General features: G+C 40.5%; 1 protein-coding gene across 1 annotated transcript in view; it reads right to left on the bottom strand.

Annotated features, from left to right (window-relative positions):
• LOC101174688 (junctional adhesion molecule C) overlaps positions 1-10,711 on the bottom strand; it is a 53,618-nt gene extending 42,907 nt beyond the window's left edge. Inside the window, exon 1 of the mRNA XM_023962365.1 lies at positions 10,539-10,711. Coding sequence (XP_023818133.1) covers positions 10,539-10,587 — 49 coding nt within the window. The 5' untranslated portion in view covers positions 10,588-10,711. The remainder of the gene's footprint in view (positions 1-10,538) is intronic.
• Positions 10,712-12,698: the final 1,987 nt, after the last annotated feature.

Here is a 12,698-nt window from a genome sequence, read left to right as displayed (position 1 = left end):
ATGACTGGGCACTAAGCTGTAACCTCAGTGAACTCTGGATGCGCTGGTGAACTGGTAGTACAAGGAAACTAAAGTCAGAGGAACAACCGGATGGCTACAATTATTCTTGACGTTTCTACAAACACTAGCTAATTATCATTAACTACTCACTGGGTTGAACATCAAGATTGTGTCATGCTCCCACAAGCACTTTAGCAATGTTCTGTCTGTCACACTGTTTGGATCTACTGACCTTAAATCTTTGAGCTGACTGGAAACTAAAATATGAAGAAAGCTAAGCTTTAGCTCTTCTATAGTTTGCATCTCAAAAAGAGGTGTGGCGTTGATCTCTGATGCTGCCAGCAAAAAGAAATGCCACTCCCTAAATTGAAGGCATTCAAGTCCAGGTCTTACTCACTGACCAAACACGTAAATTAGAATCGTTTAAAGTTAACCTTGCAGAAGAGCTCCTCTGTCAGACATGATGCAGACTTTCTCAGCCCAGGGATGGTGTGTGATAGAGCATGCTTGTTTTCCAGCTGGTGACCCCATTTTAAAGGGTTATTAAACAACTGTGCCATCAGGAGAAGGTTTATGGGCAGTAAGCATTGTTCCAACCAATAAAAACAATTCACTAAACACACTTCTTCTGTTGAGTGTTGTGTGAGATGGAGTCAGCACCACATTAGTTATGTTTCCCTTTTTAAACAAGAATCGTTTAGCCTTCTCTGGTAAGCGCAGAATGACTGGAGGGGGTGTGGTTATGACTGACTGTCAGCAGCAGCACAGCCTCAAGCTCAGAGCATCAGTGGCTCTGCCAGATGTAGTTCATTGCCAATAATGAAGCCCCTAATTATTTGTATAAGCTGACAGCATTCCAATGTCAAATCAATTCTAGTCTCTTCTGATGCATTGATGCCCTCCATCAGCAAACACACCAGCAGGAAAACCAACGAGGCACCGCCTCCCTCCAACGACCACGACAGCAGAGATACAGATCATCTAACAGGAATTTGCTGCTCCGAGCCCGCACAGCCAGAAGGAAGTTTTTTTAAGTAGCCTTAACAATTACACATAATCTCTTGTCAAAACAAACAACCATTTGAACCATTATATCCATCTTTTTTCCTTAAAACTGTCAACTACTTTTGCAAACAAGCCAGATTAAGTGATGTGAAAACTAACCATTCAGCCAGACATTTTAAAACATTATCTTTAAATACAACCTTATTTTAGAAAAAAAAAAAGTATTACAAATCATTTTGTGACATAAAAATCTAAACACATTTTTCCAGAATTACTTTACTTTACGTGTATAATGTCAAATTAAAAAAAATGTCGGCGTACAAAAAACTTTGAAGGCAGAACATATCCTAACTTTGCTATTTATGGCATTAAATGATGAATTCTGTTAGTGAAAACTAGCAGTTGCATATTCAATGGCTTCAATAATCTGACATCAAACGGTCAAGATATAGTGTAATATTTGTCCAGAACCATCTCATTGTGAATGTTTGGGCTATGATGAGACCTCTGCAATAAAATGAACACATGGAGCGGCTGTTCCTGCTTCAAAAATCAGGTCAAAAGTCAGAAAAAAAACGACATCTGAAAATATCAAATGCTGAATTTTGAAATTAAATATATGGCTGCTATTCTAACGGTGTTAAAGTTCAGACTTTTTCAGATATCTTCAGTTGTGGAATTATTTCAAACATAAAACTGGAGTCAATACAGGGTGATCCAATCCTTTCAATATTACTGAAAGCTTACAAGAACAATATCATTAAAGGTAAGTTGATTAGTTTTGTAAAAGCTTTTGCCCAAAATTCAACATACTATATTAAAAAAAGGCCAAATTTAGGGAAGTCTGACAATATCAGATTGTGATTGGGTAAATATTTGTGAATCTTAATGGACGTTTACAAACTCACATACCTGGCGGGAATTTAACTGGAAGGGGCTAATGAGATTTATTCTCAACCCGAAGCAAAAAGTCTGTTTTGGTGCCGGTAATGCTGACTGCTGGAGACGGTTTGGGGCTCATGAAGCCGATCATCGGCATATCTTTTGGCTTTGGCCAAAGATTTAGTTGTTTCTGGCTAAACTCCACACTAAAATAGTTGGAATACTTAAGGTAAATTTACATTTCCAATTAATTTCCTGCTCTCTTTTTCAACCATTGTGAGAATCCACGTCAACAACTAGATACATATTTATTTAGAGACATTGGCTTCTTCCAAAGCTCCCACACAGACTCAGACTGGATAAATATAGTAAAGAATATACATTTGATAGAGGCAGTCAGTTATTCTAGTCCTCTCTGAAAATCTGCGTTTATTAAACTATGGACCAACGGGGTTGAACATATGACGCCTCTATGGCCAGACTGTTGGAATAAGTCCAAATGACTAACGTGGGACTTTTCTTCCCGTCTTGGCTACAACAGTAATTAAAAATGGACTTGTTCGTTGTGCACTGCTTATGTTGAAATTTTGTGTGTTTGCAACTCCTGTGGAAAAACAAAACAAAAAACAGAGTGGATCCTGCAGGTAATTGTTGTAAGGATGAAACTCGAACTCGCAAACCACTTTCTGGAAAATAAAGAATAAAAAAAATAGCTGCTTCTGGTTTATGAGCAGTGCTCACCTTTTTGACATTTGACTCATGCACATTCCTCCACCATTTCTGGAACGTGTAGCTGTCCTTTCAACCTCTGCAGTCAGGCTGCAATGGAGCCCAAGACCAAAAAATGCTAACAGAGGGCCGGGGGAGGACTGCTACCGCCTTTTGTGTTTCTATGAGACGGAGCAACACAGCAAGTGAACATCGTCAGCCTTCCACGCTTTCAGTTGTGAACTCAGCCATCCCATCAGGAGGGTCTCCGTCTATCTTTTAGGAAAACAGGTGGTTGTGATTGCAGTGAGGCTCCTGTGATGTGAAGGTTTCTGCCTCCATGTGTTTTCTTTCTGGAATGCTGCATCTGCTGAAGCACGCAGTTAGGTTTGGGAGGGATGCAGCAGATATTTCTGGTTAGGCCTGCGGGGAAGTCAGAAAACCCAGCAGCCACTCCTGCTCAGCTGCTTCAACAGCCATGTGTCTTCATCCCTCAGAAGACGCTCACAGGACTAACAGCAGTCATTTCTAAAGACTACAGAGGTTCTGGGCAGTTTTCAGATGAGCAGAAAACCACCAAATGACACCTGTCACATCAGGTTCCTTTAATATGGAATTTCATAAAAATCCCCAAAATGAAAGAAATGCAGTTCAAAATTATAAACAATTATTACCCAGAGACGTTGAGGAGTAGATGTAGCTTTGAGGTTGATCCGTGTGATTTCTGTCATACAGCCCCAGAAACAACCAGACAGCTGTTTTTTTTTCATGTGATCCAAAGATTCTGGCAAGATTTTCATAATTGGATAGTCAAAGAATTTACCTCATACAATTCACAGAAATATATATTTTGCTTTATAACAGTAAGTTGTCAGAAGAGACAACAAAATTAGTGAACATCCTCCTGATTTTGGGAAAATATCATATTCATAACAAAAGTGGAAAAAAGAACAGCCGATTTTCCTGTGTTTTAAAAATGAAGTCAGATTCCATTTATCCTCATCAAATGTATTCTGAACTCAAGTCCTTTGATTGATGACATTTGTAAATCTGCTACAGAATGGTTACTGATCCAGGGTCCAGATTGTAAATTGCCTAAAATTTAATTTATGCTGAAAGATTTCTATATTTTTATATGTATACTTTTTTTTTTTTGTCTTTTTGTGAAGAGCTGTGCTTAGCATCATTGTGTGGTTGTGTCTGTGAGCGTTTTGTAATGACTATATTCAATTAAAAAAAGAAAAAAGAAAGAAAAACTACCAAATGAAACCCAAATGGAAGCTGCCCAGTGAGAGGCTCCTGTCTGCAGGTTCCACTACTGAGGTTTGCTCTGCCATTTACTGCCTGTGTAGTAAAATGTCAGTCTGTGTGTGAACTGCCCAGAGGGGCAAAAATGCCATTCAGACAGCACTCAAAACATGTGCGGGTTGCTTTGGGTGGTTAGGAAAACATCAGACAGGAAGCAGCAGGCATCCCTGAAGACGGCGACACGGGCCATCCCAGCCAAAAAACAGGACTCTGCTTTCATTTAGACAGATATTTGAACAGGGTGACAGAGCCCTGAAAGCAGATATTTAAAGCTCTCTGAGCAAAGCAGCCTCATATCAGCAAGGAACACTCAACAACAATCTAGTGCACACCTTTTGCCTTATCTCTCCCATTCTGATAAAGAAAAGGCTGGAAATGGATCAGACTGACATCTATCAGTGAAAACAAAGAACAGACAGCTGGCAATGAAAACAGATAGTGAGTGGATTTGTGATTTGAATATCCTGCTCTTACAAAACTATGAGCACACACACATGCACACGCACAGTTTGCTTGAAAAGGCAGCTCTGCTGTTTGTGATGTGTTCCTCTTCACAGCTGTTTCTTATAAAAGCTCAGTTTCTATCTGCTCAGTGCTGACTGACTGAGCATCGTCCAGCTCCCACATACCCTGGCAGTGCTGTCGGGCTTAGGGCCTTGGAAAATATCTCTTTCCTGAGCTTTCTCGACAGAGTTGTCGTGAAATGCTTCAGGTAAAGATAATAAAGTATGTTGATGAATTCCAGCACAGGAGATTGGAAACTCTGATGCAAGCAGGAGTTTTTGAAATAACCAAGGCCTCATCTTCACTCCCATGATGGATGGCCGGTCGCACATTTACTGAAAGTTCACTGGGCTGAGCCCGGAATGGCTGTGTGGTCATTAAGATGATCACGGCTATGAATGCCATGGACTGAAATAACAAGCTCAAGTCGCAGACCCAGAAAATGAAACAGTGTTGCTTACAGAGAAAGTAGAGGGTCAAGTGACACTCAGTCCTCTCAACATTTATTATTTGTATAACACCAGGAACAGGCTCTGCGACAGGGACCTCTAAAACACAGGAAGCCGTCAAAGTGCAGCAAACCACAATATGAACTTAGATGTTTCCAAGCTGCTAAATATCAGCTTGGAAACATCTAACTTCATATTGTGGTTTAATGTCAGACCGTGCCCCATTTTTAAATAAACCTAGGCCACACATCCCAAAATGCCACCGCACAGAAACGAAAATGTACGTTTTCAACTAAATCTGCAGGTGGCTGCGCGGCGGCATTTGTTATCGGGAGGCAGCAGACACAGTTTAACACGCCGTGCAGGTTTTAAGAAAAAGTTCAAATCAAACAGCAACCAGATGATTTTTTGAAATCGGTCAGTGGCCGCCTGGGCTCATTCAGAGGTGACGCAGTGGCAGTCCAGTAACAGGTGGGTGGCAGGAAGGCAGCAGCATGATGACTGACTGATAGGAGGGTCTCTAAGGGCCAAAAACATGCTGCTGATCAGCCAATTTTCGACTATCACCCTCCAACCACCCCTCTGCTGCCACCGTTCGATTGTCAGAAATCGGACGGTAGCAGTGCAGGCACTGGACGAGGGCTGTTGGTCTGGGCCTGATGATGACTGGATGTCCTGCATAGGAATCCTGCTGTGGTTGGACCACATGGACATTTGTTTTGGGTGCTGGGGCTTTGCTCTAGCTGGGTTTCTCTTGAGGTGTGTTATCGAAATATTATATGTGCCGTTTTTTACATAGCCCAGGGCACTTGATATGGACGGCCGCCATTCAGTAACATTCATAGCTGCTGCCGGCCATCATAATGATGTCATCCCCACCTGACTGCCGCCGTCTACATTCACGACCATGCCAACAATTTTCCCCCAAAATTTGGGCGGGACATGAAATCCTAAAGGCCCCCCCATTGCACGGTGGCAGTGGTATATGTGACCGAGTCTGCACTATGGAGTCTGCACCATGATAGCCGCCCACACGGTCAAACCGTTCAGCATCAAACACCAGAAGATCCTAAATACTGACTAGCTCTCCTTCACAAGTTCAAACTCTGTCACATACAGACTAATATATCAGATTATAAGTGTATAATCGTGAACATATGTCAAGAGTGTCAAAAGAACAGTAACACAGGCTCCACCGCCTCTCCTAATGCCAGTAAAGACAATAAGCCACTCACGGGAAGGAGAGATCACAGGAAAGGCTCTTATGTCTGCATCTTACTGTGATCCCGTTTGTGGGCTCACACCTGAAGCCACGCAGAGAAACCCAGCTCATTTCATGGTGAATGGGGGGTTAAAATACCACAAAACAAAAATCAATTTTGAACTCTAATGAGTTCATTTTTCATAAACAAAAGCAAGTTTGAAACAATGAAGGAGAACTGTGCCTGTCTGTTTTAACATCATTCTCCACATTTCATTCACTTGTTTTTGTTAGTTTCATCATTTTAATTGATGTCAAATATTATTTTTTAATGGTTTAGTTTTCATTTATAGAATTTCTCTTCCCTTTTGCTTTGAAAATGACACATTTATCGTTTCCTCTCCAAAGCTTTTCCTCAAAAGGTAAATTTGCTGTGCAAAAGCCTTCGTCAGCAGTAATAACAGGAAGTATGGAAGCGATTCTGCAGCATAATTAAAAATAAAAGTCTAAACCAGAAATGCTTTTTCATTTTCTAACTGAAAAAGCATTTTGTGACTCAAAGTTAAAATGAAAAAGCAATCCCTTAAAATGATAGAGAAAATGTTATTTGATATTTCATTTTTTAAAGGTTCTCTGGTAAATGTGTTTCAAAATTCATTTAGAAATGTCTAATTTGACAATTAAAACAGATTAACAGACATACTTTTTCATTTTCACAATGTAACTGCATCATATGACTCAAAATTAAAATGAAAAATCAATACTTCAAAATGCTTTTTCATTTTATACTTAAAAACCACTTATTCTGTGTCATAATTAAAATGAAAATGCAAAGAGGGGATTGCATTTTCATTTTAACATCCACCCTGTGAACATTGTCGCATTACTAAATTCGAAAAAGCATTTCCAGAGGGGAGTCGGGGCGATGACGTCAATGTTATCTCTGTGTGTCCGGCTGCTAAGAGACACATGCTAGGAGCAGTGTAGCTTTGTGTTAGCGGCAGAGAAGACGGCTTTGTGACGGTTGTGAACTTCTGATGATTTTACACAGCTTCTCAGGACTACGTAGCAGCATTTCCATCTTCCGCGGTACGACAAGCTTTGTCTTCAGACCGGCAGCCACCTTCGCATAGCGGAGCGTGAAGCCCCACGATCCGAAGCTCCAGATCGCAGAAGGCGGAAATGCTGCTAGGATCTGAGAAACTCTGAACATCATATGAATTTATGTTTCCAGTGGTGTCCAAACAAAATAACGGATGATGTAATTCCCACATATTTACATCCAAGATGCTCATTGCAGCATTGTCCGTACAAAGTTTTAAGTTTCTCCACGGCTAATCAAACCTCAGCACATATTAGCCTAATGCTAACCCGTCTTTCGGGTCCTTGCAGCGAAGAAAAAGAGCACTGACCGCATGGATTAAAAAAATTATGAGCGAGCAGGACCTTAATAATAATCATGACAGTAATAAAAGCACATTTAGACCCCAGTCCACGCGCATATGTGAAAATGCAATCCCCTCTTTGCATTTTCATTTTAATTATGACACAGAATAAGCGGTTTTTAAGTAGAAAATGAAAAAGCATTTTGAAGGATTGATTTTTCATTTTAATTCTGAGTCATTTGATGCAGCTTCATTTTGAAAATAAAAAAGGATTTCTGTTAATCCATTTTAATTGTCAAATTAGACATTTCTAAATGAATTTTGGTACACATTTACCAGAGAACGTATTGAAAATAAAATGTCAAATAACATTTTCTTTATCATTTTAATTAAGTGACAGAATGAGCGGTGTTGAAGAAGAAAAAGAAAAAACATTTTGAAGGATTGCTTTTTCATTTTGAGTCAAAAAATGCAGCTTCATTGTGAAAACGAAAAAAAAAATGCATTTCTGGTTTTGACTTTTATTTGTAATTATTCTACAGAATCGCTTCCATAAGGAAGTGGGTTCACTCCATCATTTCAGTGCTACATTCTTTAAAATGCACTTTTATCTGTGTTTTTACTGTCATCTTCGCACTTCTTCCCTAGGAGTGAAAACAGCCACGATGAGACTCAAGACAAGAAGACATTTTCACTGGAGCACAACGGTAGATCATCTGCTTTGGGTTAGTTGGTCTGACACTCGTGCCTTCATCGTCTTTTATTGGTACAAGACACAATAAACTTCTTCAAGACTAGAAAAAAATACCAAAAAAAAGTCTCTTGAAAATATGAATTCTAAATTATTTTGGTGCTGACTGACAATCCTTCAGAAACTCTTTTCTGTCTCAATAAAAAGGGATTAATAGATTTTCATTTTCCATTAGATTACAAATGATTGTTTTGTTCATAATCTAACAGCCCTCTAAATGCATCAAGTTTACTATAGTACTGTAGGTACTCTAAACTCAATGTTTAACCCACATAAACTCATGATGCTCATTTTAAATTTAGAAACAGTTTGGATTTTCTTATGTTGCCATTGCATTGCATGTTGACTGTAGTCATGTCTGTGTTGCATGACTTGCTTTGGCCCTCCAGAGGACCATAGATGGAAATTAGCCTTGTATTCATTTGCATATTTAAATATGCATGTTGTTTATGGGAACTTGGTTAAATCAGATATATATTTCTTAAGTCTACATATATGCGAGTTGTAATCATTGACTATACGAAAACTGGAAAGAGCGTGTGACATCATCCATAGAAAATGGTTTATTTCAGGCTCCAACCAAATGGAGTTACGGATGTAGCCACGGTGGAACTAAGATTGTCAATAAGCAATGAGGGGCAGGTGGCTACCGCCTACTGTTATTGAGGCACCTGATTGGTCAGTTTATGCCTTGAATAACTCTCTATAATGAAAAGAAAATCATGAGAAAAAAGGAAGATTATCAAAAACACATTTAAAAAAATGTATCAGACCAATAACGGTTATTTTAACTAATACAATTACTGAGTAACTGTTCATTTCTCTAAAGACGTCTGTGGGATTTTGGCTTCTTGGAGCCAGCAGGTACCTCCAGTTTTGAACGCCGGGAGGGGGAGGGGGGGGGGGTCATTCAGTCCAGTTCTCATATAGATTCACTGGTTTCAGTTCTGACTCCCCATTTCTTACTGGCTTTTCTTGTCCTTTGAAATCTGCAGTTTAGGATCTTAGACTTCCTTTTTTCCTTAATGTGAGCTCCTTGAAAGTCCGACTCCAGGGAACATCTTTGTTTTTGGTGTAACATGTTGTAGCATTCTTCTCATGATGGAGGGCATATTTAAAAGAATTGAATCTTAAAATGGCTTTTCTGTGTATTTCTTTATTCAAACTGTGCTGAATCAGGAGCAGACGAAAAAATTCCACATGAAAAAGCTCTCAGCTGAGACACAGACACTGCGCCGGCCGGCCGGAGTCTCCCTGCATCCACTTGCAGACAAACGTCTCGTTTTCCTCGTCTGGAATCTGGATCTAAACTTTGCGGCTAAATTGATACGATTTTGCTCGCTGTTTTACCACTATTGTTGGGTTGGGGGTGTGGGGGCTGATGGTGGGAGTGTAAACAAAGAGACGATGGGATATCAGGGAAGGCTTAATTTGCACCTGTGGTTCCGCCCACAGCAAAAAGCCACAACAAAAAACGGCACAATCGGCATAAGACCACTGGGAACGCTTTGAAAATAGATCATATGTTGAGTGGGACTTTAAACATAAATATCTAGTAATGTAAAAAAATGAAAAAGCAAACATGGAGCAAAATTATGTTTCGTTAAAATTTTAAATTGAAAAGTTCACAAACCGAATGAAACTGGCCAGACAGAGAAAAGACCATAATCATAATCGGATAGTTTGATCCTAATATTGATTCATCAGTAGCACCACACTGTCTGTCCGGTGAACAGTTGGGAGTGGGACAAGCTGAGGGCGTGGGGGGGGGGGGGGGGGGGGGGACAAAGAGGGGTGAGAGCGCGCACCCCCTCCCGGTCAGCCTGCCGTTAATGCGCTGCAGGAAAAACCGTTATCCGGAATCTGTCTCTGCCCGCGTGGAATGCTGCACGCGGACCCACCGCCGACAATCATCAGTCATAGCCCAGCAGAACTTTCCTTGCGCATGCGCCCACGAACACACGCAACAACACGGCCCCAGAAAACGTCCAGGCAGCGGACCGAAGTTCTGAAATAATGTATTCACCGACAACAGTTAGAAAAGCGGCGCTTTGAACAACAAAAGCGGCTTAAATCCGCCGCTAAGTCAACTTATGGAAAATGGCGACGACATTAGTCAGTTCTTCAGAACCGTGCGTCACTAAACCCGTTCCCGCGCGGAGAACCGCCGCTTTTTCGGGCTGTTTAGTTAAGTTTGAGCTTATTTGAGTCCGGAGAGTCACTGGTGAGTCCAGGTCTCGTCAGGTTTGAGGGAAATCGTGATGAGACCCCCGTGGGGGTGGGCAGCGACAGACGGCCGCTCTTTGGAGAGGAGCGCGGAGTGAAGGAGAGGTTTCTGCACTTACACGAAGTTGAAAGGAGCGTCAGGAGGAGAGCCAGGCGTGTTCTCGCCATCTTGGTGTCGATGCTCGCTGTGGCTGACCGTGCATGCGCACAGTGGCCTTTACGGCTGATGAGGGGAGGGGTGGGGGGACCTGCGCACACACGGAGAGCGAGGGGGGTTTAGTGGAGGTTACCATGGCGACGGAAAGCATCACTCACGCGGTGCGAGAGGTTCGTGCTGTTGTCGTAAACTGTCCGGCAGCAGAAACGCAGCCATCCTCCTCTGCGTGATTTCAAACAGATATTTCTCTGTGAACCACAGAACACGAGACAACTACGCCTTTTTCTTTAGAATCGCTGTTTTAGAGTAGCGTGAAACTTCCTAAATGTGGGACGAATTCCACATTTCTTTCTGCAGTAAACCTCAGACCGGTGCGTTGTACTAACCAAGCCTCGGGACTCCGAAACGAAACAAAAGAAGACTTGATAGGTCTTATTTTAGGCACTGACGTTCACCCAGAGGCGGTCCTGGCTAGTTTGACGCCCTGGGTGAAACACTGGATGGCACCCACACCCCCTTTCCAGCCCACCCAGCCTGCAAACATACATGGACAAAATATATTATTTAAATATATTATGGGTTGAATGCTATAAAGCAGTGTCTTTCAACCAGTGTGTGTACCAGCGTGCCGTGGGAGATGGTCAGGTGTGCAATGGGGAATCGCCCTCATTAACTGATCTAAAAACATTTTCCATCTCCAGGATATCAGCTCTGTGTTCATCCAAACAGGCCCTGATAAAACACTGAGGAGTTAGGAATATGAACGATCATAAAATACTTTTTTTGTGTTTATTTGATTCTATTAAAGACATTTTGATCAGAATGACGGTACCATGATTTAGCCGTAGCTTCAGCTGTTTTAGGAAAAGTCCCGCCCCTTTAACTGTCTCCACCAATCATTCTTGGAGACTTAATCATACGTCATCAGTCTGACCAAAGAAATAAAACGTTTTTGTTAAAATTTTCAAAGACTTCAGTTTTGATTAAGACAAAAGAAAAACTAATGAAACTTTAACATCTTCACTTTTTGTGTTGCTACAGAAAACATAAATATAATGTTAGTTTTCTGTGTAAATTTGATCAATCATATTGTGATCATACAATTGTTCAAAACAATCACAGTTGCTTTTGCACCGACATTGAAAAAAAATATTTAAAACATAAATCACAATTTAGAAAGAATATATTTGTTTTTTTGTGAGGTTTTATAAAATTGCATGTTAATAAACGGAAGGGAAAAATAACTACCAGGGTAAAATGTCAAATAATTCAGTGGAAAATTATTCCTGAAAACTAACTTAACTTTTATTACATCTTATAGAAAAAATATTGTGTAGGGACAGTACAGCAATACAGACTATGAGTTTATCCTTTTTTAAGTTTTGGATGCTGGTGTGCCGCGGGTTTTTTGTCAAGGATAAAGTGCACCTTTGCTCAAAAAAGGTTGAAAACACTGCTATAAATCCTTCAACCCATTGTTTTCCTGTTTCTCTTTATTATAGTATCTTCCGCCATTTTTTGCAGTTTAACTCCTACAAATTTTCAGCTATTTTAACCGTTCAACTATTCAAATGTTCAGCTCTTTCAGCTTTTTCTAGCTATGACATTTGGTCCTTCAAATCCTTGAACTTTTCAAGATATTCCAGGATTCCCAGGATTTTTGCCTCCATTGAAATACATGGGGAATCCTTGAAAACCTTTGCTTCCTTCTGTGGTGCAGAAGCTCGCTGGTTCGATACCCGGCGCTCGCATTTTTCACAAAAATATATTTTTTGTTATTGTGCTGTTTTCACTTTGTTATGGTCAACTTTGAACATGTCCTTATTTTAAATTTTTTTGCCAATTATTAAATAGACCATTTAATAGACCATTAAATAGATCATCTCACAATTGAGATGTAGTATGTTAGTTGGTTCACACATCAGTTTGTGGTTTTTTTTTTTAAATCTGGCTTTGGTAAAAATTAACAGATTTTCAGGTTTTTTCCAGAGCTGAATACAAACCTGACACGAATTATGAATGAATTAATTGCGGGCATTTTTGCTGACTTCATGAATGAACATCAATGGAAACTTAAGGACATATTCTTGTGTTTGTGTGCTTGAGTGTCACATAAAACTGT

The sequence above is a fragment of the Oryzias latipes genome, chromosome 14 (assembly GCF_002234675.1).
Source record: "Oryzias latipes chromosome 14, ASM223467v1".
NCBI classification, from domain to species: domain Eukaryota; kingdom Metazoa; phylum Chordata; class Actinopteri; order Beloniformes; family Adrianichthyidae; genus Oryzias; species Oryzias latipes.
This window is presented reverse-complemented; position numbering and strand designations above follow the sequence as displayed.